The sequence below is a fragment of the Momordica charantia genome (assembly GCF_013281855.1).
Source record: "Momordica charantia cultivar OHB3-1 chromosome 9 unlocalized genomic scaffold, Mcharantia_2.0 BLBB01000009.1, whole genome shotgun sequence".
Taxonomy (NCBI): domain Eukaryota; kingdom Viridiplantae; phylum Streptophyta; class Magnoliopsida; order Cucurbitales; family Cucurbitaceae; genus Momordica; species Momordica charantia.
The window spans coordinates 28,392,250-28,419,396 of NW_028275167.1; the positions used below are offsets into that span (position 1 = coordinate 28,392,250).

The window sequence follows — 27,147 nt, forward strand, 5'->3', positions numbered from 1 at the left end:
AAAAGTGTGAATTCGAATCTTATTGTAAAAAAATCAATATTTTATTAATTGAAAATGAGAAAATATTTTTTGTTGGCAACATCAACAATGAAGACATTTATATATTTCTAGAAGTTGATAATTTTGTTTGGAAGTGGGTTAGGTTTTTAAAACACTTTGAAATATATAAATTGTAACAAGTAAATATATAGATATAAAAAAGTGATTTCTTTTTGGGGAAATAATTGTTTGGGTGTAATTTAATGGTAATTTTCTTTTTCTGGGAAAATATCCAATTTACACGGTTGGTTCGTTTGACACTCTGAACTCGTCAGGACCATGAAACGAAGCAGAGGCTAAAGAAGATAAAGATAATGGATGCTCGCTCACTCTCAAACACCACCACCACCACTTCCTCCGCCTGTTTCTCCGCCGTCCTCCCACATCGCCGCCGCCACCATTCTCATCCTTCTTCCGCCGTCATTATTTTCTCACTGAAGCCGCCGCTGCCGCCGCCCCATCATTCGCCTTCTCCTCGTTCCGATTCCGACGATTCCTCCAGCTCAACCCCCTCGCTCTCCGGCCGCATCCGTCGCCCCCAAACCCTAAAAACCACTTCCTCCCCTAAACGCACCACCTCCAAAGTCCCCTCTAACCCTCTCAAGAATCTGGTCGGCTCCGCCTATGTTCCCGTTCTTCCTCCGCCGCCACCGCCACCGCCACCGCCGCCGCCCCATGTTTCCTACTCGCTCTCCAACAAGCTCTGGCTCTCCAGCAAGCTCTCTCCACCGCCTCCCCCGACTTCCGAGGCATCGGACGAAGATGAAAATGAAGTTGAAGAGATTGTAACCGAGAATTCGTCGAGTAAGGGGCGGGGAGAAATTGAACTCCGTCAAGAGGGTAAGATTTTTGTCGGGAACTTACCGAGTTGGATCAAGAAGCACGAGCTCCAAGAGTTCTTCCGACAGTTCGGTCCTGTGAAGAATGTAATATTGATTAAGGGTCACGATGCCACGGAAAGAAATGCGGGGTACGGATTCGTGATATACGACGGGTTAACTGCAGCCAAATCGGCCATGAAAGCCGTTGAGTTTGACGGGGTGGAGTTTCACGGAAGGGTTCTGACTGTGAAATTGGACGATGGGAGGAGGTTGAAGGAGAAGACGGAGGAGAGGGCGAGATGGATGGAGGGAGACGACAGCGTCGAGTATCGTTCCCAATGGCATGAAGAGAGAGATAAAGCACGGAATGGCTTTCGCAAGGTTATTGAGACAGAGCCAGAGAACTGGCAGGCGGTTGTCTGGGCGTTCGAGAGGATCAAGAAGGTACATTCTTGAATTCCTTAGCGGGTTCTGAGTTATGCGAATTCTCGTAATATAGATGAGAATAGATTAAATTGTTACAATATGATGCTTGATGATATTGCAAGTCAAATATTCCCTAGGATTGTTTCTCACGTTATATTTATACTCTTAATCAGAACCTCAACTCTATTCATTGTATACTACTTTAAATCAAATAACTTCAATTACCATAGTTATAGCCAATATTGCCAACTAAGCTTTGGGTGATAGGCTGTGGGCTTCTGTTGTACCATGTTTCCATCCCCGAGTTGCATTCTTTCGTAGTTATTTAATCTATGTTCGGTTAGATAGCTCCGTGGTAGTAATATAATATTGTGATTGAAACGTTCACTCATTACGAGTACGGATACTGTTTTTATTCCACATTTGTATTATTTTCATTTATGCTAATGAAAGCTTGGTTTTTCATTAAAAAAAGGTATATTAGTTAGTGTGGTTGGCAGAAACAGATGTAAACTTCAATGGTATAGGCACTTTAATCTGTTACTTCACAACAAATGTATGAATGCTTTTAGAATGGATTTTCCAGGTATGCATTGTTTTACCTTGTAACTGACATAATTATGAATTTCTCGTTAACTTTGCAATTTGTTTTGAGCATTATAAACAAGCTGAGTATGTAAATGTTGATATAAAAAAGTATCACCATGCCTACTTGTGTTCATTTGTTCGAATGTGTGTGTGTGCACACACAGTGACACATTCATGTGCACTAAATGCATGCAATTTCAAACATATGTCATATTTACCATATGCTGAATTTTATTCATAAAAAGACTGAATTTGGGCATTTTCATATTAATTGTTTTTATCTTTTTTTTGTTGCTTTGGGGGTGAATTCTACTATAATTAAGCCTTCTAGGAAAGAGTATGGTTTGATGGTGAACTACTACGCAAGAAGAGGTGATATGCACCGTGCACGTGAGACCTTTGAAAAGATGCGAGCTAGGGGAATAGAACCCACGTCTCATGTCTACACAAAGTAATAACTATTCCTAAATAGTTTCTTTCCTTCTATTTTAATTTGATCTCAATATTAACAAAATATTTTTGCTTGATTTATTAACACAAATGCCACAATTCAGTTGTGAATGGTTACAGTTCGATTGATTTGTATAGAATGTCAATTAAGTATGCTTATGCTTCAAATATCTTTACCTATGGTAGATTTCTGAATTTCATTGCCAAAAATATATATACAGTACATTTTTAAGTTTAATTTTGTGTTGAGTGTTTCATCATCTTACAATAACAGTAAGCTTTAAATGATGTGCAGCCTTATTCATGCTTATGCAGTTGGTAGAGACATGGAAGAAGCATTATCTTGTGTTAGGAAAATGAAAGAAGAAGGAATAGAAATGAGTTTGGTAACTTACAGCATTCTTGTGGGCGGATTTGCTAAAATGAGAAATGCAGAGTAAGTAATTATCATTGCTACATTTCATGGTACAAAGAAAAAACTTAAATTTGGCCCTTTATTTTTTCGAAAAACAAACTGGGTAGTGTTACTTCCTTACCATTGATTGATTTGCTTGCCATTTGTTTCCATTGATGATTAGTGAAACCTACAAGTATGAAATGGCCAATTGCACCAGTTAACCTGTCTCTTGTTCCAAAAAAGAGGGTTACATGTCTTGCCAGACCTCATGAACATTCAATCCTTGATTATTGTCTATTTAAGTTTATGTAGGAAGTAGATGAAATATTTCTGTATTATCTAGTCTTTTAGAGTTTGTTCTCTCAGTTTCTTTTCTCTGTCTTCATATCTACGAGCCATTTGCATCTTTTGATCTAAATTGTATTACATTTGCATTTATCGTGGAAGATCTGCAGATCACTGGTTTCAGGAGGCCAAAGAGAAACACTCCTCATTGAATGCAATCATTTATGGGAATATTATATATGCCTACTGGTAAGTTGAGTGTTTGTTTGTTTTTGGAATATTTGCTAGTATTACACAAGGGAAATACCATTTCATTTATTAGTTTGTTTTGACTACAGTCAAACATGCAATATGGAAAGAGCTGAAGCTTTGGTGAGGCAAATGGAAGAAGAAGGCATAGATGCTCCAATTGACATATATCACACCATGATGGATGGTTATACAATGATTGGTGATGAGGACAAATGTCTGCTTGTGTTCGAGAGATTTAAGGTACATAATGGGTGTTAATATTATCATTTCTGACTTGAATCCTTGTGAGTTGGAAAATAGGTGACAACAAGAAATTTTGTGGGACGAGTTCGTAATAATGATTTGAACTGAAATCTGAAAAAGGAAGAAAAAATTCAACGAAGAGTGCTATCAAACCAAGTTTTGATAGGGTTGCAGTTGTTTATTTGAGTCCATGCCGAGCATTCTGTATCTTGGTTGGTACATAGCCTTTGGGGTGGTCTAAGTGCATTTATACAGTGAATCAAATGTCCGTGAAATTATTTTGTTTTCAGTTTTAATTGCATTTCATTTGAAATTCTTTTTTTTTTTTGGATAAGAAATATTTCATTAGAAAGAACAAAAGAGCAGAACAGTCTACGGACATGGGCCAAGGCAGCCCCCTCCAAAAAAACAAATTAATCACATAAAAGCTCTCCAATTTTGTAAAATAAAGAGAGACTATGATTACAAAAGAATTTCTTGTTTCTTATGCACCACCGAGAAGCTAAAACCTGCATACTATTACAAAAATAATCCCAAGACTTAGCTTTGTCTTCAAAAGAGCGTGAGTTCCTTTCTACCCAAACGTTCCATTTCATTTGAAATTCTCATACATCCATTAACTATGATGCAGGAATGTGGTCTGAACCCTTCAGTCATTACTTATGGATGTCTCATTAATCTTTATACAAAGGTAAATTTTTTTTTTTTAAATTACGTATATTATCTATCATATTCTTGTTTTCTTTATATGATAATTTTTCTGATTCTCTAGAAGGGAATGAAGTGTAGCATTAGTTTCTACCTGCTCTCTGTTTTCTCTGTCTTCTCTCTTCCTCTTTTGGGTCTCTCATCACTTTTCTTTTTATTATATGACATAGAGTACTCTGTACTCTAAAGATGGACATGTTTACTACTGATATTTATTTGGAGGAATAAGAAGGGACGAATGAAGATAACTAACTACTGCAATTTTGTCTGGTTTCATTTTTCTTGGAAATGTTTCTTGACCCGTTGATAGATTTGGACTTTTAGTACTTCATTAGGACACTCAAAGCTGAGTGAGTGAGTTTGGTTGGTCTCATTTCCCCATGTCTCTTTCAAGATCCTGATTTTGAAGATAATGACGCCTGTCATTACAAATGCCAATGTTACACAAATTCTTGCATGCATAAGATTGCATATTCTCTTTGATTATCTTTTACCCTTCTTTAATAATTTTCCCAGCTCGGAAAAGTTGCTAAAGCTTTGGAAGTTAGCAAAGAAATGGAGCATGCTGGCATAAAACACAATATGAAGACCTACTCCATGTTGATCAATGGGTTCTTGAAGTTGAAAGATTGGGCAAATGCTTTCGCCATTTTTGAGGATTTGATAAGAGATGGTATCAAGCCTGACGTAGTACTCTATAATAATATTATCACGGCATTCTGTGGGATGGGGAAGATGGATCGTGCCATTTGTACTGTCAAGGAAATGCAGAAGCAGAGGCACCGACCTACAACTCGAACATTTATGCCCATCATTCATGGTTTTGCTAGGAAAGGGGAGATGAGGAAAGCCCTAGATGTATTCGATATGATGCGGATGTCTGGATGCATTCCGACTGTGCACACTTATAATGCTCTGATTCTCGGTCTTGTTGAGAAGCGTAAGGTAGGTCTCCCAACTTTTTCTTATGAAACATTCAATGCCTTGGAAATTCTTTCTAACCATAGCTCCTACCAAATTTCTCCAGTAGTAGTATTAAGCCATAAGATCACAAATATATTCTTAAAATGGTGGCCCCAAAACTTAGAAAAAAAATACATGAAATCTGCCACACCTCTGTGGGATTCTGACTCCATCTGCACGCAAATTGCTGTAGTTTTTTCAAACGCTCCCTTTGGAGTTTCTTTTTTCCTTCATTTTATTGTATTATTACTGATCCATAATTTCAGAAGTAGTAGTTCACTTATTGGGGAATCATCTTCTTCCAGATGGAGAAGGCTGTTGAAATACTGGATGAGATGACCCTTTCCGGTGTAAGTCCAAATGAACACACATACACAACCATCATGCATGGTTATGCTTCTTTAGGTGATACAGGAAAAGCATTCGCGTACTTCACGAAACTGAGGAGTGAGGGCCTGGAGCTTGATGTTTATACATATGAAGCGTTGCTAAAAGCATGTTGCAAATCAGGCAGGATGCAGAGTGCATTGGCAGTCACCAAGGAAATGAGTGCTCAAAAAATACCGAGAAACACCTTCATTTATAACATTTTGATTGATGGGTATGTCATCTTATATTGCACTTGTTACATGTTTTTTTTTTTTCAATTATTCTGATGATCCTCTCTTGTAATTCTCTTTGGATTGAATTCTCTGTCACATGCCTACTAATTATTTATATACACTTTTCCATATAGATGGGCTCGACGAGGCGATGTTTGGGAGGCAGCTGATCTAATGCAACAAATGAAAAGAGAGGGGGTTCAACCTGACATCCATACGTACACATCCTTCATAAATGCTTGCTCCAAGGCTGGAGATATGCAGGTATCTCTGATCAAATAGCAAATCCTTTTTTTTTCCCTACATCCAATAGTTGATACAATGATGACGCGGTATAATGGTAGCCTAAAGAGGCGATTTTATTTGCTTAGAACACTTTTCATCTGTATTTAAGTTACCGAACTTGTCTTATCAGGAATTATATCATTTCTCGTTTTTGCCTGAATTAATTTCTGAAAGTATTAGAAAAAAAAGCATTTAGATTGGTTTCACCTCAATATATTTGGACTACTTACTTGAATGGTCCTACTCCTATGGAAGAAAACCAAGCTTTCCTTATGACAAGTGAGAAAAAATACTAATGGGCTATACAAAAAAGAAGAGAAGTTCACTAAAAAAAATAGCCTGTATGAGGGAAACAGTCTTGAAATTAAAAAAGGGCTCTAGTTTTTGCTATCTTATAGAACCTGGCTTGAGAGAGAGAAATAGAACTACTTTTAGAAGGCTTTGAAAGTCTATGGGAGAAAGTGTGGTGGTTTATGACTCGATTTCATGTCTTTGGGTGTCGGTTTCTAAAGATTGTTTAACTTTCTTTGACTTGTGTTTTTTTTTGGTACATCATCATTAAACCTTGATTTAACTGATATTCTTGGGGTATATTCCAAATTCTAACCCGTCAACCATTTTCCAGAGAGCAACGAAAACAATTGAAGAAATGAGATCTGTAGGAGTGAAGCCTAATGTTAAAACGTATACTACACTGATTCACGGGTGGGCCCGTGCTTCATTACCAGAGAATGCATTATCATGCTTTGAAGAGATGAAGCTATCTGGGCTCAAACCAGACAAAGCTGTTTACCATTGTCTGATGACGTCGTTACTTTCGAGGGCTACCGTTGCTGCAGAAGGTTCCATTTATCCCGGCATTCTCTCTGTTTGCAGAGAGATGGTTGATTCTGGACTAACAGTGGATATGGGGACAGCAGTTCACTGGTCCAAATGTTTACGCAAGATTGAGAGAACTGGTGGAGAGATTACTGAAGCCTTGCAGAAGACCTTCCCTCCCAATTGGAACTCATACGACAATGCCCTCACGAGTTCTAGCGTAGATGCTGAGGACGAATCCGATGTAAGTGACGACGACGACATATGTCATGGGGGTGTATCGAACGCCGACGAAGATGATGAAAACGATGATGATGTAGTTGGAAGATCATGGTTTTGAACCATTTAGTTTGAGGTACATTCTGTATATTCAGCTGATTTCTATATGGAAAGCATCGTCCACACTGTCCCTAGGGACTTGTTTGGAACTGTGTTCAAACAAAGTTTGTTTAGGGAAAAAAGTGAAAATGTGTTCAGACAAATTTTCTTTGGTTAAATTGTCGTGGTGTATAATAAGATCTTGACCGGATCCAATAGATTTATAAACTTTCAATCTAATGTCTAGTAAATTTTTAAATCTTAAGAGGTATTAAATCTTAAAAGATATCTAATAAGTCTATAATAAACCCAAAGACCATCATGATAATTTTCCGACAAGCCTTGAAATGCTTGATATGACGCTTTCAATTTTAAGAATAATTCCAAACAAATAAACAGATGGCTAGATTTGGTGACAAGGAAGGATTCTTGTGGTTCCATGTTCTTCCCACCACTGCCTCAAATGTGATGGGATTGAATCATTAAAAAGAAAAAAAACTTTGCAACAAGTTTTGAATGATTGTATAAAGTTTATTCTTGAATTGATAGAGTCTAGAAATTGACATAAAAAATGGTGGTTTAAGTATCATAATCTTGTTGGATTAGTTGAATGAAGCTGCATGGCTATGGAGGGTCAATGGAGAACATGTGCAGCCATGGATGAATTTTTTATTTTTCTAAATAATTTTGATGAATTATGTGGATAAGTATCATATTCAAGGGAGACAAACCAGCTCATTTCTTCACCTACCATCTAATTGACAAACACAATAGCCTAGTAATTGCCCTAATTTCTTGCTTTCTACACCTTGAAATTCCCTTTACAGAGACATGCACCCTTTAATTTATTTGTATATATGAAGAAAAACCTAACCACCCAATATTTTATTACGGGTTAAATTACAAAGTCGGACCTTACCTTTCGAGCATGGTTTCGGTTTCAATTAGATTCATGCGGTTTTAAATTTTCAATTGAGTGCCTGTAATTTGGGCTTTGTTTCAATTTGATGTGTGATTTTAGAAGTTTCTAGGTTCATTCAAATCACATAAAGAATCCCTGTCATCGTCATATTAGCACATTATTTTATGTGGCGTTTAAGGCGGAGTATAAAATAGAAGGAAATAGGTGGAGGTTTTCAGGTGAATAAATGATAATTTAGTGATGATTTGTGAGGTTTAACCAAACCATAGGAATCAAATTAAAACTTTTAAAACCACAAGAACCAAATTGAAACAAATCGCAAATCACAGGGACTAAATTGAAAATTTTAAAATATCGGAATCGTAAAGATGGCAAAAAGTAGAATCATTACTAACAACTATGCCATATGATCCTTTATTACTTTAAGTGGTTATGTTCTTGAAACATTTAACTCAAATTTCCAGCTTTTCTAGCTAAGTTCCAAACAACCATTAATTTCATTTGACAACTTGTAAGTTGATTCGGTTTAAAATTTTCATTAGTAACAGTAAAAATAAAACTGGAGTTACCTTTTTATTACGAAGTAAAAACAGAGAGAGAGAGAGAGAATTTAATAATTTGAAACAAAATGACAATAAATGCACATGAAGTTTTCCAACAAGTAGAAAACATAGCATGTCAATCACAGCCATGAAAACATGAGTTTCACCAACATTACTATCACATCTCTTTTGTCTTTGTTCCTAAACCTAAAATTTCCTCCACATTTTTTTCTTGCATGGGGGCTCCGCAATGTTGTATTTTAATTAATTCTCACTGTTTCTCAATCTAATATATAAAAATATCAGCTGATCCAAGCATAGAATGACGAATTAAAGTACTTATATCTGATCAGAAGATCGTGAGTTCGAATCCTCCACTCTCAATATAATTAATATATATATATATATATATATATATATATATATCAGCTAACCTGAGTATAGCATAGCAGGTTAAAGTACCTATGTCCAATAAGAACGTCGTGAGTTTGAATCCCCCACTTCCAATGTACAATATATTATATATATAGACACACACATACATACATCTATACATATATAGTCTTCATATGATGCAAAATAGATCTTGTTCGAAAGTTGATCAGAGATTTCTCTATGAACATTACGTATCGATAGTCTTAATAAATGGAAAAAATTTATAATACTTCAATTGTACTTATTTCATCAATTTACATTTAGATACCCGATTAATTGATACGCTATGTTATTGCAAGAACGCTACATTATTCTTAAATATTGCTAATATAGCTATCAATCTATGAGAATACCCCATTAGAAAATTTCCCAATAAATGTGATCCTCATGGCTACAAATAGTTTTTCTTTTTAGGTACAACACACATAAACAAGACACCAAAGGGACCCATCCACATGTGATATATAGATACAAGGAAGGAATATATATTTATATATATATATATATATATATATATATATATATATTATTGTGACATTTTCCAAGTACTCTACAACATATCTTTAATACAAAAAAAAAAAAAATAAGGTTATTTGGCTTCTTGACCTTTTAAATCAAAAGCTTTTAAGGGAATGATAAAGTTGATTTATAAACCAAAATATTTCGGTGCTTTTGTCTTTTTGGCGAGGGTTTTTAAGGAATAATACTGAGATACTTACTCATCAATAAATAATATTTATTTATTATTATTAAATTTTTGATAATTTTTTTCTTTCGTTTTTCAAAACATTAAAGAGTTGTCAAATTTTTAGACGGTCATTTAAGTTTTTTCTCGCTCAAGGTCAAAGTTTGACTCAAATCATTGGCCAAAAATATATATAATCCTTAATGTAATTGGTCAACTGCCCCCACTTAAAATAAAGTTAACAAAGGCAAGAAATGAACGTTGGTGGATTTATTATATATTTTTCCAACCTACCACTCAGTGAAACAATTTTAATTCACAATTTTGTAATGAATAATCTTATAACTCATATTCACAGGTCTTTTGAACCTAAACTAAATGAAAGCTTCGTATAAAAGCTTTTCCATTCTTTATTGTAAAAAAGAAAAAAAAAACCTTTTCCGTTCCTATACATATTTTTTGCCAAAGCGAACATAGCTCAGCCAGAATGTTTGTTTCGAAAAAAAATATATTAATCCCTATTATTTTTACTTAAAAAAAATAGTATTAGACCAAAATCCACAAATAAATGTAAAATGTGTAGAATTTGAGCTGTCAAGACATATTCTCGATTAAAAACATATTCTCGATTAAAATATTGGAATTTCAAATCATAACTCCCATGTTAACTTAATTCGTGGTTAAAATATTCTTTTGGTCTCCATACTTTTGTTCATTTTGATTCCTATACTTTCAAAATGTTCATTTTTGTTTTTGTAGTTTCGACTTTTGTTCATTTTAGTTCGTATATTTCCAAAATATTTATTTTAGTTCCTATAGTTTAAAAAGTGATGGTCTCTATTTTCAACCTTTTAACACAAATTCTACAAAAATAAAAAATCCTTTATTATAAAGTCATGGTTATATTTCAATAAATATATTAAACGTAGTGTCATGTTAAAATTGTAATAGAAAAAGAGATTAAAAATAAAATTGAAACTAAGGATCGTAATGATTGTTCTTTTTTTTTAATTACAGATAAAACGAACATTTTAGAAATACAAAATTAAGTTGAAAGTACAGTACCAAAGTAAATATTTTCAAAAGAAACAGACTAATATGGACCAACAAAATATATTTATATATAACACATTTATATGATATGTTCTTTAACCAATAGAAGATGGCAGTTATTAGGTCTTGCTAAGTTTGAAAAACAGCAAATTAGTTTTTAAGAAGAAGCCAAGTAACAGTAATAAATAATAAATGAGAAGCCCATCTTTGAGGGCCCAATCAAACCCTCTCCTCATTAAATATTATTTAGACAAGACAACAAAAGTTTTTTTCTCAAAAAAAAAAAAAAAAAAAGAAGTTTTGTTTGAGTATTTTGTGCATGATTCCACCATCCCTCATTAAACAATTCACATGAACTTTGCCCTTCCTTTTGGTCATACCCTACCTGTGCTTTTCATTTTCCCTTTTCTCTCTTTCTCCTTTTTATTTTCCCTTTCTATTCTAATCAAGTTAAATTGTTATCGAATTATTTGAGAGTTTGATTTAAATACAAACATATATATATCAAAGATAATAGGAATAAATTATGTTCGAGTAGCTTTGCTGTGTTTTTTTTTTTTAAGATTGAAACTGTTCTTTTAAAAAAAGAGTTAATACTGATCTAAACATATATAGTATAGTAGCATCATGATTCAAATAATAGATCTATAAAACGGCTTTAAAATTAGTACTATATAATAATATCCTAACACAATTCCTTTGCGACTTTTAGAAAAAGAAAATTTTGTTTCTAAAAAAAAAGAAAAAAGATCAAAACATGTTGCCCCACCCTTATACTCCTGTTCACTTGCCTTTCTCTAAGAGGCAATTTGTTGACACACCACAGCTCCCTAATTAAGATCTACATTCTCTAGTCACTTCCCCCAATTAATTATATTCATCATGTTGAAATTTAATAATATAAGTTTTAAAAATATTAGAGTAAAAAGTTACTAATGTTTTGACCAGTTGAATGATGTGTTTGATACTCGATATTGGTATAAAGTATGGAGATTAAATTAGGTCATTTAACAATTTTAGTTATATCATATATAAAACTATAATAGCTAATTAAGACATATATCATTCGTTACAAAGAAAAAAAAAAGAAGATGTATATCATCGATAAAAAAAGTTGGAGGTTTAAATTCTCATTTTACCTATTGTTGAGCTATATATAAATATATTATAATTAAAAAATAGGTAAAACTATGAAAGTACTTGATTTCTGAAATTTTCAATTTTGTGTCTAATAAGTTAATTATAAACTTTTAAAATCTAAAATTTCCATTTTGAGTCTAATAGATCTATAATCTTTCAATTTTATATCAAATATGTCATAGTTTATTCAACATTACTTAAAATTTATGAACTTATTAGAAAAAAGAATTTTGAGTTTTATGGGTCTAATAGAACCATGACCTTTCAATTGTGTATCTAATAAATCTATGAATTTAAAAAATGTATAATAGACACAAAATAAAAAAAATTAATGATCACAGTTTTTAAGCTTAAGAAATTATTAGATACAAGATTAAAACTTCAAAAGTTTATTAGAACCAATTAAAGTTTACTAAACTTGACAACCTAAACTTAACGCAACAGATTAAAACACATATCTACACCAAAAGATTGTGACTTCGAATTTCCACTCAAATGTGGTACTCACAACAAAAAAAAATTTACTAAGGAAAAGAGAGAGTCTGACCCAAACATAGCTTAACCACTTGAAACATCTCATATTTTTCCGTTCGAGATTCAAATCATTATCTCACATTAGAGAGAGAAAGAGAGAAGAAGATGTTTTTAGAGAGAGAAAGTGGAGGTTTTGAGATTTGAAAAAAGCGAAAGGACTGTTAAATTCAGTTTAGTAAGAGGAGAGAGAGAGAAATCATTAAATTTTGCATTTAATTCCACAAACCTACAAATTTAATACACACACGAAATCCCTCACCAATCCCATCTTCATCCCCCACCTTCTTCTCCTCTGATCTCCTTTAAATTTCTCTCCAATGGCTTCCACTACAAATTCCAAATCCCTCCTTCCCTTTCCCCAACCCCTGAATCGCACTCCAAATCCGCCATTGAAGCGAGCTTCTCCCGATTCTCAGGCCCAGATCCGATGGGGAAGAAGAAGACGATCATGAAGTTTCCTTCCATATTCAAATCCAGAGATTCCGAGAAGCCATGGGAATGGCCCTCCTGCAAGCACCCCAAGACGCTCTCCTTCCGAGCCGCCGCCGGCGACGTCGTTTTCAAGACCGTCAACTCCATCTTCTTCGACCCGTTCGACGGCCTCGAGACGTCCGACTCGCTGTTCACGAACTCGTCAGAGTCGGCCTCCGCGAGCAACTCGACGGCGACGGAGTCCGGCCGCCACGAGATCGACGGCCAGTCGCTGGAGACGGTGGTCCGCGGCGCCAGATCGGAGAGGCTGTTCTTCGAGCCGGACGACACGAGCTCGATCCTGGAGAAATCGAAGCCGAATTCGAATTCGAATCCGGAAGCGCGAGGGTTAGGGTTAGGGTTAGGGTTAGGGTATAAAGAGAGCTTGATTGTGTCCATGGAGTCGGAGAATCCATACGAGGACTTCAGAAAATCGATGGGGGAAATGGTGGAGAGCCATGGCGTCAGGGATTGGGAAGGATTGGAGGAGCTTCTTGGATGGTATTTGAGGGCGAATTGGAAGAAGAATCATGGGTTCATAATTGGGGCTTTTGTGGATTTACTGGTACAAATTCTTCTGGCTTCTTCCTCGTGTTCTTCAGATTCAAATTATTACACCTGCACTGAATCTTCTTCTTCGTCGCTCGATCCATCGCTTCGGCAGGAGATTGATGAGGAAGATGACGATGATGATGATAATATGACAGAAATCATGTAGAATTTCAGATTTCTTACTTTTTTTTTTTCTTTTTTGGGGGTTTTATTTTAATTTTTTTGTATTGTAAATATTAGTTGCTGATGGTCAAGGTGATCGTGAAATAGGTGGCAGCTTAAAACTTGAAACGTTTGGTTGAAAATTGAAGCCAAATAAGATTTTGAAAATAGAGACCTTTCAACGCAGTGATCAATTAGACACGAAATTGATTGTTCTGCTTTTGTCAAATGTTGTTCTCCTTTTGTCAAATGTCAGCCCGATTCACTAGGTTGTGGTACGGTCCCGTGGTTCTAGTATAAGCTATGACAACTCAATTTTGAAACTAAACAAACAAACTCTTATGACCTAATTTAATGGTTCAAGGACTTCTAACATTTTAAAACTCTCTATTTTATTTATAATTGTAATTGAAATTAATAATAATAATAATAATAATAATTTGGTACTTCATTAATAATTCTATCATCCTTGGTACTTCGTGTAAGAATTTGAATCTCCGATCTTAAAGGAATGAGTTGTCAAAAACAACTATGTTGACAATCCGATAATTATGTTCCAAATTTGTTAGATTTATGACCTTAAAATGTAACTTTGAGAACAATAAAAAAAAGATATCAATTAGTGTAGGTGTTAGCTAAAATATTAAAACCAAATTAATTTCAACTTTTACAATTTTCATTCACGCCCCACCATCACAAGAACAAGAGGAAATACAAGGTTTGATAATAGATCATTTTGGTTTACCATTGAAAATAATTTACCTTATATTAACTTTAAAATGAATTAATGTTAACTAAAACTAAAAATGATTAAAAAGAATAATAGTATTATTATGACTTATGGATCCACTTATGTTGGGCTTCTATTTATTGAGGCCCATTAGAAACTCCAAAATTTCAAACCTAAACTAAATGCAAAAAAATATATATACACACACACACCACCATGATCTAACCCGAACTTCTACTTCTTTAAAGTTAAGGTTCAAATTTTTATTCCACATTTATTGTATAAAAGAAAAAACGACTCAATAAGGCATCTCAAAAAGTGAGAATGTTCGCAAAGAAGGAGTATTTTCTATTTTGTATACATTGAATAAAGATAGGTGGTAATTGTATAGCACCTCCGAAATCATATCTTGAGGATGCCTTAAAGCACTCGTTATGTTGTATATACAAACAAAACCTTAAAAGTCTAAAATTATATGCACCCAATTCATATGTGATATGATTGCATTACAAATTCACAATACCTAAGCAAACGATCTAGAGTCTGTTGTAGTTAAGTTGTACTACCTTTATATCTTATTTTCATCCAGGTGATACACAATATAACTAGATATAGGAAAAGAGAGATTACTTTTTGTTCAGTCTGCTGGATGGTTTGGCAAGGTTTAATCTTTTCCAAATCCCATCATTGCATGAGTTGCTAACATCGCACATCTGCGAGTCATTTCCAAAACTCGACCAACCATTGGAAACTTGACAGTTTCCCTATTCAAAAGTGGCTTCTTGTTCCACCTGTAGAATCTCATACATTCAATTATCAGATAATATCAACACTACAAAGTCAACAACAGAAGATCATTGGTGTAATTTCGCATGAGTCGTTCAAATTTTCAAGATTGCAGCAATCTGCAAGCGAAAAATTTAATATAAGAAATATAAAAAGCTGAGAAGTGTTAGCTAATATACCAGTCCTCATGACGCACAACTTTTCCTTCAACAACATATAACTTGATAAGTGATTCCAAATCTATGTCTCTCCCCAAGAACTTGTAGTATTGCTTATTGTCAACTATAATCTGTTCAACTTTTGAGTTCTAGTCAACTGCAAATGTAAATAAATTGGATATAGATAGAAAACAATAGTGATTGTGCTGGTTCATGCACCTCGTGCTTTCCAGGTGAAATGAGTTTTTCTTTGACATTGTATTCCACAATTCTTGATTCACTAAAGACCTGAAGAGTATTAACATAATTCAGCAGGACTGCAAGAAATGGAGGAATATTGTTTGATGGATTACAGTGACATCCAGCATGTAAATAATATGGTAGTAACCACAAAGACAAAAGGCTAAATACACTATTTAGAGAAGATTTCATTTCTCATTTTCTACCCCCAAAACATTCATCCTTTTGATAACATCCTCTGATATATTCATCTTGGGTGATTAATAAAAGGTTGAATATAGGAAGTACTAACAACACTTATTGGAATCCAACAGGTTTATGTTGGGCATAGGATACATCCAAATGAGAATCTAAACTTTTATTGATTTATTTTTAAGATTAGACATAGCGAGAACCAGGAAAAGACATGATAGGAATCATTTCATAATTTTAAAAGCTTGAAGGTGGGCCTTTGAACTCATTTAAATAGTGACAGATGAAATTCAAGGCTTTCTTCATAATTAGAATTTGGTTTCCAATATATGTGCCTATATTTCTTGAGGTTAAAACTAACTTTTCTGAATGGTATAATGAAGAAAACTGTAAAAGTATTTTATCAGCATCTATTAACCTCCTTGTAAATGAGACAACATTTTGGATGAAGGGTTCATCTGATCCAATTTCATCATCACATTCATATCAGCATTGTAAAAGGGAAAGTAGTTCAGACAAAGTTGAGTGAACTTTTTAAGCTGAAACGCGTCATTTATACTTATATGTTAAATTAAAGGAACCAATTGCAGAAAGTGAAAAGTGATAAACCTTGGACAGAGAATAAAACGCCGATTTGATTTCCTTCACTCTGTTTAATCCAAAGACAGAGCAGCTCTTATTAAATAAACAATTATGAATCCTAAATCAACAAGTTCATCGTCTAAAATTGAATCCAATAGTACATACCCGTGAGCACTCGTGAGTGGATCCTCAAAAGAAGCATTAGGAGCGTAGATTTCGAAATCCCGAGGCGTAGCGGAAGATCTATACCTAAAAAAATGAGAATCTCGTCGTTCAAAGAACTTCGCAACAGAAACCGAAAAAATCAAAAAAAGAGAGGGAGAGAAGGTCCTCACAGATTGAGGATGTACGGCATGATATCATCCGCGAGACGCTTCGTCGTTTTGAAATCGCAGGCCCCCTTGCAGCAGGCTTCCATCGATTCATCCGCTTCGATTTCTGAATCTCCCGGCATTTTTTATGAACAGTAACGGATCATCCTCGGTTTTCAAGAACACAATAATGAAATTAATATACAGACGAGATGTGGAAGAAGTTGATGATTACGGAGCGTGTAGCGAGTGAGATTCTTCGAGAATGATCCAATTTTCTTGGCAGCCAAACAGAGAGCTCCACAACTGGATTTTGAGTTCGGACTTCAATGGCGCGCAACGTGGCCACTTTTTTGGCCCTTCGAATTCAAACCCCTAATTTTCTTCTTTATGCAAAAAAGATTTTATTTTTAAAAATATAAAAGTTTAAATTTAAAATAAATAAATATGTCTAGGTGGTGTAGATGGTTATCACGTAGTCTCACACACTAGTAGTCTCCGGTTTGAACCCGGGCTCAGACATTTCCTTCACAATAAAATAATTTTTCATGTGATCTACAAATTTTCTCTTAGCCTTTTCTTATTTTAGTTAGATATAAATAATACGTGAAAATGCATAGTTTAAAATTAAAAATAGAGAAAATTAGTTCATTAGATTATTTTTTATTTTTTAATTACATACATATATTTACTACTTTTATGCCTTTTTTTTTTTAGAATTACTACTTTTATGCTTATGGATTAATAAACTTTAGTAAATATTCGAGTAAAATTAATTATTAAAAATTAAAAAACAAAATCTCTCGTCCTCGTCCTCGTCCTCGTCCTCATCCTTAGGCCTTCTCATTGGTCAGTTAGTGTCAGTTAGCATCAGTTTGGCGCTAAAACCAACCATGTCGTTTCCTGAGATGGAAATCGGCATTTTTTTAATACCGTTTTCGTGTTTTTGAAAGAAATGGAAAGAGGGCATTACTTATTGGTAAGTTTAGTCATTGGGAGGTGTCATTTTCGGTTGGAGGGGTTAGGATCGATGAAAAAACGAAAGGGGATTGTATGTATGTATCTATATATATATATTATATATATACACACCATATATATAACTTCTTTCTTATAGGAGTCCATCGGTCGATTTTGTATAGGTTCATGGTAACCGATCGACCGCTATACACCCCCACCTCTCCATTCCTATCAAGGACAAAACCTTGTGAAAAGAATTGGCATCTCTATAAAATATACACAATGATTGTGTATCGTTGTCCTTGGACCAACTTTTTACAAAGGCAATTGAAGGAAGAGATTCAAATCACTCTGTGAATAATTTTTAGTGGCAGAAATCAATTAAATAAAAAAAATTTATCAACAATAGTAATGGAATGAAGTGAGTCCAAGCTAAGTTGTTCATGAATGACTATTTGATTTGTACGTTGTGGTCCCATTTCTTATTGGTTTCAGTTCATTGCATGAAGAAGAAAGGCTTAGAAGTGCAAATAAATTGTTCATAATTTGTATTTCATTACCGAATTATAATTTAACAACATTTAGATGCTAACTAGTCAACACATGTCTTATCTTCATCCTAATTATCAATCAAAATTTGACCACTATTTAGTTTTTTAGAAATAGAAAAATCCCCCCTTTTCTTCTAATTTAAGTGAAGAGAAAAAACAAATTTCCGATCAGATCATGGAAGTAAAGTGAATGAAGCAATCTTCGTGGGTACCAAGATGTGAATGAAAGGACCATAACCTTTTCTTTTTTAATCTTGAGACTAAAAGTGACCTTTTCGTATATTTTATCCCTTTCTTTTCTGGTTGAAAATAAAAAATAAAAACAAAAAACATGTTTGATGTAGCCTCATCCTCTTCTCTAAAATTTTAAATTAAAAAAGTAATAATTTTATATGAAAATTAACATTTTAAATTAAATATTCAAAACTGGTATGTTATATATATTTTTAGATATTTGTTGTGCAAGTAAAAAAGGTGATAAAATAATTATTTTATCTATGTTTTATGTTTTAGAAAGAAAAAAAAACAAAAAAATTTTTACACCATCTTAAAAATATTGGTTAAAAATGAAAAACGACAATAATAGTTACCAAATACTTATATTTCTCCAAAATTAAAAACAAAAGATGGAAGCTTTCTATTTAATACAATAACAATGGCTTTCAGAGCTTGATATTAATTGATACATGAATGACCTCTTCACAAGGAATTCACCAAAAATAAAAATAAAAAATAACTCTATCACCACATAGTTCCTATATACACATTGTACAAAATAATATTAGAGGCAAAACCATCCAACCCCATGAAGGGAAAAAAGGCAAAGAATCAAGGAAACTATGCAAAGCCAAGATGCTGATTACAGTGTCATTTATGCAACGATGCTAAAACTAGACGAAAGAAGGAACCTCACAAGCTTTCGACCTCCAAAAAAGGAAGCGACTTGGAGCAATGACTGTAGTCGCCATGCCGATCTTGAGACCGAGGAACTGCAAATCTACCGCTTGGGTTCACTCAAGTTCTTCCCCTCGAAAAATTCTCCGAGCATCCGTTCGAGATCCTCTGGCTGGTATCTGACATACTTTTGGGGATTCTTTCCACCATCAACTATTGGCCTGCAACGGCAAAGGCGGGTTTGAAGCAAATGTGAGAAATTTTGTTATGAGAACTTGTATATTCCACCTCGCGAGTAAATAATATCTATTAGACTACAACTAATATCCATTTCAGATGTTTCAATAACATCTATGGAATTCCAAGTGATCAGGAATACACACCCGAAACGTTTTAGGAACGATCTGTATGCAGGAAGTAAGACTTCAGCAACTGAAAGTCTTAGAGACTCCCGCAACTCGGTATCGGGAACTGCCCATTGAGATTGTCTTTGATGCAGTTCCTCAAATTGCATGTTGAAAGTTTTGAACCTGGTAATACAATACAACTCCAATTTCAATAAAACTGTTATAAAAGATGAGCAAATTGACAAACAGATTTAGTTCCATAAAGTCGTCATGACTGTAACCTGTCTTTAATAAGTGCCCTAGAAACTCCGCTACTGTTTCCTCCATCTATTCCAGGTACGCTGCCGCCCCCAGATGAAGTTAACCCTTGAACAGAGAGGCATTGCAGAATCTGCAAGTTGCAGTTACTTATCTTCAGTATGTAACACAGGATAACAGCATACTAGTAAACTAAGCTTTGCAGAAAATGTTCAGTTTTGCTCGTCACACATCCAAAAGTCCCGTAGTTTAGTTCAGTACGGTTTTGGTGGGTTTTGTTGATTTGTTTCTATAGGAAGTCTTTTGCTTGCAACTTCTAAATATCAATAAAAAGTTCGTGTTTGTTGTCAATATATGTTAGATCACCTTTCCCCAAGCGTTCCTTTTATACTGATTTGCATGTTGTTGTACAACTCTCCTATGCCTCTGAACCCAATCATCCCCTAGCAAGTCTTTGGCTTCAGATCTAAAAAGACAATAATTAAATAAGTGACAAGTTTGCACAGGTAAAAAAGTTCTAAAAATAGCATCTATAAAGCATACCTGCGGACAGATCTAACTATATAATGAATGTTGTTCATGAGGAATAAGTGAGTCAAAGCAGGATCTCTGTAATTCTTAGATTTTCCATCCAAATTAGATTGAAGAGCCTGCATTATTTGCATTGTGACAGTAGCCAATTCCGAACTCGTTTGACCACTATCTGCAAATTCTTGGAAAAGCTGTTTCAAGGTTGCTTGATAGCTGAAAATTTTTAAATGGAAATTTGTATATCAACTAACACAGATGTGAGAAAAAACCTTTGCTGAAACTGAAAAATAGCAGAGGCAGTGAAGTAAAGCATCTGAAGACACACTAAGAATGCAGAAAGAATAAATGACCAAGTCACTTTTTTTTATGGGAAAATGGCTAATAAGACTGACTTTTTCATTAGGAATAAGATCAGACCATACTCCATGACAGCGTCAGATGTCAGATCCAACCCCCCCCCCCCCCCAAAAAAAAAAGGAAAAGTTCATCTCATTCTAGCAAGCAACAAAATAATTCCAAAACCAAGCAGCAAATATGCATAAGTCATAAGATTAACTTACTCAAAAAGAAATTTGACATAATTAATCACATAGCTTGTTAGAGGATGAACAGTTCCATCCAACACCGCAGTTTTGGTTGCATCTTTTTCAACAGCTTCCTCAAAATCACCAAATGTATCCTTAGCTGTCTGTGCAAGCCGTTTGGTCAAACCCGATGCAGATTCTCTGATCTCGTTGCATGCTTTACCCTTAAAAATTGTCTCAATCTGGACAGGTGTAAAATTTCAATGAGTAGATGGTTTACATTTACAGTTGACCATTTAAAGTTGAGAGGGGAAAAAAGACTAATTGTCTAGCAAGTCTTGTCTTCTGGTTTTGTGGGGGGGGGGGGGGGGGTGGTTGTTCATGAGATGGGATTTTTATAGTCCAAAACTAAAGGCCCGAGAAGAAGCAAATATTCACAAGCTTCAAAGAAGGCATTATAAAGGAAGGAAAATTCTTAAACACTAGCGTTTAATTAAAAATGAGACTTTCATAGGAAACTCGACTTTTGGAGTCCCACAACACGAAAAATAATTAATTTGATCAATAGCAACCTTAGTTTGACTTAATTTGCCTCTGGTTCCTAATATTGCCAATTCAGAAACATATCAATGATTTTTTTATAGGAAAAAATAGATCTTTGTTGAACAAGAGAAAAAGGAACAGCCTAGAGGCTGGGGGATGAAAAAGCCCCCACCAAACAAAAACTAGTGAATTAAGGTCAGTAGATTATAGAAAAGAAAGAATGCAAAAAATTAGAAATTAAAAAAGAAAAAGTAAAGAGATTCTTGATTGCATCAAGAATCCCATTTTGTTTAAATTCGGTATGGATAAAAGATCTTCATATATTATACTATTCAATTCTCGACGATGAATCGATTTGATAGCTCATATATTGCTATTCATGATATTTTAATATGATTCGATATCATCGAGATGCAAATGCATACAGCTTTCCAATCACGTATTAACATCGTAAGACTGTAATTACAAAAAAAGCCCTTGTGAGTTAGACAACATGTAGGGGCCGTAATCTAAGCATAGATACAAAAAGAATCAAAATAATTTATCTACACAACTTAATACCATTAAATTATCATTTCAAGGTGTTGCTTGAAAGGGCTTGGGTCTACCATTTTCATTCCCACCAAATTACATTGATTATTAAGATTGTGGTCCTCGCGTACTTACAAAAATTTATGTGATTTTGCAATAACCAAAGATAATCCAGCTAAATAGTGGTTAACACCTTGTACATACAATATGCAGGTGAAAACAAAACATTAGCCATACCTCAGAGTGAAGCTCTCGCATTATTTCATACATGTCCAGAAGTACAAATAACTTTTCTGGTGACCTCTTGCTTTTAGCAATCGCCTCCCCAAAACTGAATAGCACAGACACACTACTAGACGTAACCTCTGCAAAGGATTGATCTCTAAGCGATTCAAAGCCTTCAAATATTTGATCACACACTTTTCTTTCTCCAGCAAACAGTAGTTTGACCTGTAATTAAGCAAAGTTATGCATTTTGAAGCCACCAGGAAAAAATTAAGCATCAAATTTTCTATGCTTACTGCAATACGCATAAAATGAATCCAGTTCCCAATTTTTGCCTCTAAAACCTCCCATGCCATCTTCTGGACATCATCTTTGCTAAGTTTTTCAACTCCCAGTTTCCGTAGGCTTTCTTCCAGAACAACTGAACGTGTATCCCTGACCAAAAGAAGATATATGGATAAGCCTTGTTTCTCTCCTGTAAAAAAATTATTCTTAGAGATGGCTGACAAATTCATTTTAGGGAAGATGTTTGGGTTGGGAATTTATCTTCCGAGCCCAGATATTGATGCTCTCATTGTCTCTTTAACCATACTATTTTGCCAACCAGAAGAAATTCCAATGATGTAGAAATAGATGAGTTTACTTCAATTCTAATTGAGGTGCCTTTTTATAAGCTCCTTGAGGTATGGTTCGGATTTTCACACACCAATGTCAGAATGAAGACACGAAGTAACACACACAATAAATCAAGTGACATTTACAGTTACCTGTAGATTTTTAGAATTTGCTGTTGATGACCAGCTTGAACCATCTGCTGTGACAAATCATGCAGCAGTGGTAGAACACGTGGTGGTATGAGAGTGGGAGGTGTGTAGACAGCATTCTCCAAGTTATTATCATGATGTGCAGAATGATGATTTGAGGAGGGATTCTTCCCACCTGAATCATCTTGATGACCAGGAGATTCTGAAGATGGTTGCAACGATTTTGGCAGGCAATCAAAAAGGCGCTCAGGCTCCACAGGTTTGCTGAATTGTCCCAAACAAATATTAAACTTAAGCTCAGTAATACACATTATCCTTATAGAGAATACCAAAAAATAAATAATGAAAAAGTTTTTTACAACCGTCCATGTTCCCTATTCTCATGTGTATGCATAGAAACTCGGTCTGCTAAAGAATTTAACATTATCTCGTATTGATCAATTGCCCTAAGATAACTCTCCAAACCCTCATGTGGCCCATTTCAGTATTTTCGCTTCTTTTCTGGCACTTGGAGATGACATACTCGTTTTTTTTTCCTTTTGCAACCAATGAAAACTAAAGATAAAAATTTATGAGTAAGATTTTGTGGTGGTTCTTTTTAATGAAAAAGCCAGCTATCATAGAGAAAAATGAAAGAGCTTTTGTGGTGGTTTTACAAATAACTTCGTATTTGAATAGGAGAAATGCTTTGTACTTCCAAGAAAAATCATGTGTCAATCAAAAGGCATTTTTAACGTGTATATGTATAGAATTCTTCAAAAGAAAAAATAATATGTAGAAACCTGTAAGACGATAATAGCTGTCTGAACTCATCTTCCAGCTTTGAGATGGCTTTTGCAAGCAGATTATTTGCCTGGTTAAGTACTACCTCACTACTCTTGAAACCTTTATGACTGCTAAAGAATTTAATAATGTTTCTTAATTGATCAATTGCCCCAAGATAACTCTCCAAATCCTCATGAGGCCCTTTAAGTATTTTCGTTTCTGCCTGCACACCAGAACAATAGTTTAACAAGCAAGATGCAATACAGGTCATACCAATAGCCACATTCAGAGGCATGTCCGGGTCTTCAATATAAAGACCTAAGACTAACGATTTTATCTGGCCCTTCGATGGTTATTCTTTTCATATATATTGTTCCACATAATATTATGAATGCAAAAAAATAAAAAGATGTCATTTATATTAATCTTGACCTGCAAATTTAATTTAATAATGAAGATCTTATTATATTTTAAGATTTTCCTTCATATACATCAGTAATAATTCTTTTGAACTAGTAGATTTTTTAACCAGACCTTCGTTAATCATTAATCACATTACTCTTATCTCTAATTAAATTTAGCTTAAGTTTTAGGTCCTGTGATTTAACGTATCAAAGAGCTGAAATGTCATTTCGTGCTATCATGCTTATTATGGAGAATCTGAATTGAAAGATATAAAAGAGTTTTGGGTTTGATGAAAAGAAAGATGTGCAGCTTAGCGCTGGATCGTAACACTTTGGACATCAGTTTTCAAGGCTTGATGTCCAGGTACACTCGGCATTATCTCCCTCATCCACACAACCAACCAAAATTAGTGCATTTGTTGTGAGTTTCATCAGGCTGATGGTTTCGGGTTAAAGATTTTTAAGCTCATACACAACTAAGTGGATGTAGAAAAACTAAGCTCGTGATCTAACAGGCTCGAAGTATCAATAAGACCAACCTGACGAGAGAGATCAAACTGAGCTAAAATAACCTCCGCGGCCTTCAAAGTCTTGTCAATGTTCTCATGAGCTTTGCGAATAGAATGGGTTCTGATCTGCAAAAGCCACACAATAATCAAAAACCTAAACAGTAAGAACCAATGTCAGAACCACAATACAACGAAAAACAATTACAGGAAATAAGCAACCCCATGAGCGAGCAGACAGATTAATCAAACAAAATGGGCAAAAGGGCCAAAACACGGATCTGAATTTTGATTCTCGAGGAAACGAAATGCCAAAACAAAATTCAACAACGATTCTCGCATAGTAAAAAGGAAGTAAACCGATATTCAGTTGGTCGGAACTCGGAACCAACAAAGACCCGTGGAATCAAGAAAACTTTTCATCGCCCCTTATTCACGAAACTTCTTTCTAGTGAATCAAACAGAAAGCGGAGCGAGTCAAAGCAGAACCTGAGTAGGACGCATGGCGGTCTCAAGAGCAGAAAGGCGATGGTCAAACGAACCAAGGATCGAAACGACGTTATCGGTAATGGTTTGGCTCTTCAGCATCGATTCTCTCATCTTCGCCGCTCTTTCCCTCAGAAAATCATCGCCCGAAGCAGCAGGCACTCCCATCGTCTACTTCTTCGTCTTCCTCAGCTCCGCTGGTTCTCCGAGATCACTGAAGAGAGAGAAAACTGTAGAGAGAGAGAGAGGATTCAATTTTGATGGCCTTAAAAATGGAAGAAAACGTAGCCATTTTTGACAGGTTGTAACCATGGGGCGTTCCTTGCCTTGGACCCTTTTCTATTGCTTTTTTCCTTTCTTTTCTTCCAACCTTTATTATTACCAAAAATTTGTACAATATGTCAATATCCAATGATATTTCGAAGTTGTTTTTTTCAAATACAAAATAAATTTTGTTTTTCTTAATTTTAATTTTAAATACAATGTTTGTTAGAGGATGAATTATGGCTGGCCATGTGTTATTAAAAGTCTTGTGCGGTATCTAAACGGATATGCCTTTAAACTAGTTTTGCTAACCGGCCTATCGAAGGTCGGAGGGTCGGATGATCGGAGTGAAGGAAATTGCCTAACTCTCCACTCGTCAATAATATTAAATACTTAAGATAAACTTGTCATTAGTTACGTGCGAATTTGTAAACACGTTAGAGAGAGACGTAGTTTGAACTTTTTATGATTTGAGCATTGGAGTGCTCGTTTATGTTTTGCAAGTCCACCATTATTTGTATTCACGATAATTCATCCAATATACATATTTCTGTTGAAACAATGTTATAATTTTTTATTAAGTTAAATTAAAATTTGTGTTTTAAGTTTTAGAATGATGTCTAATAAATTTGCAAACTTGAAAAAAAATATTCATAGATTCTTAAACTTTTAATACTGATATGATCCTTAAGATTCTCTTTAATAAGTATTTTGTATTTGGTATGTTGTTTTATGTTTTTTCAGTTAAAGCTCATAAACATTTTCATTTGTTATGTATATTATTTTTTTAAAACATTTTTTAACATTTAGTCAAATTTTGGAAAATTAAAAATATATATATTTTTCGAAAGATGGTGTTTGGTTTTAAATCTGTTCAAATATGTTTTAAAAAACTAACAGTTAGAAATGCCTACATTTAAATAATTATTTTGTTTCAATATTATATTTGACAGGTCTATAAATTTTAATTTTATATCGTCACTAATCTTTCAATTTTATATCTAATAAATTTCTTAATAAAACACAAAATTTCATTTGCTGGACTGAATAATTTGTATTTTTTAAAATCATTATTATATTTTTATATTTCAATTTACTAATCTCAACCTCTATTGAGGTAGAAAACTGTTAACTTGGATCCGTTTAATTAGATTAATATCATTTTAATTTTTTTTAGTTCAACAATATGTCGGGATGATAATTTGAACCTCCAACTTTTCGTTGAAGATTTGTAACTCAATATCACTCATCGATAACAATATGTATTTATATAATACAAACAAAACCAACATTAAAAATGTAACTTTAAAGAAAAATAAAAAATGTAAAATCCAACCATATAATTTAATATTTAGGGTTTGAAACATATTTTTACTTGACGATACGATAAAAGAGGGGTTAAGTTACAATTATGATTTCCATGATTTAGGATTAGCTTCAAATTTGAATCTAGCATACCACATCTAATCCATTGAATAAAAATTTAATGTTGGTTGTTGAGCATACTAGGTGATTTGTTTTAGATTTGATTAAAGTGTTTGTTGAAATTTTAATTATATTTATATGTACTTATAAATAAAATTGACGTGGTTTTGTCTTTTGTGGCTTAACTTTATATCTTAGTTTCTACTCTCTCTTCATTTTTTTAGTAAATATCTTAGATTATACTCTTAATCATTTGATTTTAACTTTATTAATTAATACTTAATCCACCGAATTAAACGTTCTTTAAATTTAATATTGTTGGTTTAAGCAATATTAAATCACTGTTGATTTGTCAAAACGAGCATAACTCAACCATAATTGGAATATACCTCCAACCAGTAGGTTGTGAATTCTACTGGTATTTAAAAGTGGGCAACCATTAACATGTTTATTAATATTTATAAAATTTTGTATAAAT

At 34.2% G+C, this 27,147-nt stretch overlaps 4 protein-coding genes across 6 annotated transcripts; 2 read left to right on the forward strand and 2 right to left on the reverse strand.

Moving 5' to 3' along the window:
- The first annotated feature begins 296 nt into the window (after positions 1–296).
- LOC111018664 (pentatricopeptide (PPR) repeat-containing protein) lies at positions 297–7,431 on the forward strand. 2 transcript variants are annotated; one of them, XM_088117720.1, is made up of 11 exons: positions 307–461; positions 716–1,304; positions 2,198–2,325; positions 2,620–2,760; positions 3,169–3,255; positions 3,345–3,498; positions 4,133–4,192; positions 4,726–5,154; positions 5,478–5,773; positions 5,909–6,038; positions 6,685–7,431. In XM_088117720.1, exons 1-11 carry the CDS (start codon positions 358–360, stop codon positions 7,216–7,218), a joined length of 2,652 nt encoding a protein of 883 aa, XP_087973846.1. In that variant the 5' UTR covers positions 307–357; the 3' UTR covers positions 7,219–7,431. The 2 variants fall into 2 exon arrangements, with proteins under 2 accessions (XP_022150548.1, XP_087973846.1); XM_022294856.2 differs by having other exon boundaries at positions 297–1,304.
- A 5,155-nt stretch (positions 7,432–12,586) lies between these two features.
- LOC111018703 (transcription repressor OFP13) lies at positions 12,587–13,921 on the forward strand. Its single transcript, XM_022294915.2, has one exon. It carries the CDS (start codon positions 12,935–12,937, stop codon positions 13,694–13,696), a length of 762 nt encoding a protein of 253 aa, XP_022150607.1. The 5' UTR covers positions 12,587–12,934; the 3' UTR covers positions 13,697–13,921.
- An 826-nt stretch (positions 13,922–14,747) lies between these two features.
- Positions 14,748–17,058, reverse strand: LOC111018615 (Nuclear transport factor 2 (NTF2) family protein). 2 transcript variants are annotated; one of them, XM_088117871.1, is made up of 6 exons: positions 16,716–17,058; positions 16,546–16,623; positions 16,408–16,447; positions 15,586–15,654; positions 15,388–15,497; positions 14,748–15,213 (listed from the first exon to the last, which is right to left on the reverse strand). In XM_088117871.1, exons 1-6 carry the CDS (start codon positions 16,832–16,834, stop codon positions 15,087–15,089), a joined length of 543 nt encoding a protein of 180 aa, XP_087973997.1. In that variant the 5' UTR covers positions 16,835–17,058; the 3' UTR covers positions 14,748–15,086. The 2 variants fall into 2 exon arrangements, with proteins under 2 accessions (XP_087973997.1, XP_022150478.1); XM_022294786.2 differs by having other exon boundaries at positions 16,546–16,629; positions 16,716–17,054.
- Positions 17,059–18,815: 1,757 nt separating this feature from the next.
- LOC111018684 (exocyst complex component EXO70A1) lies at positions 18,816–25,310 on the reverse strand. The gene is made up of 12 exons (XM_088117759.1): positions 24,984–25,310; positions 24,528–24,623; positions 23,602–23,807; positions 22,823–23,083; positions 22,352–22,490; positions 22,068–22,280; positions 20,793–20,998; positions 20,245–20,445; positions 20,068–20,167; positions 19,725–19,834; positions 19,480–19,626; positions 18,816–19,317 (listed from the first exon to the last, which is right to left on the reverse strand). The coding sequence occupies exons 1-12, from the start codon at positions 25,146–25,148 to the stop codon at positions 19,200–19,202; spliced, it is 1,962 nt and encodes a 653-aa protein (XP_087973885.1). The 5' UTR covers positions 25,149–25,310; the 3' UTR covers positions 18,816–19,199.
- Between the last annotated feature and the right edge of the window lie 1,837 nt (positions 25,311–27,147).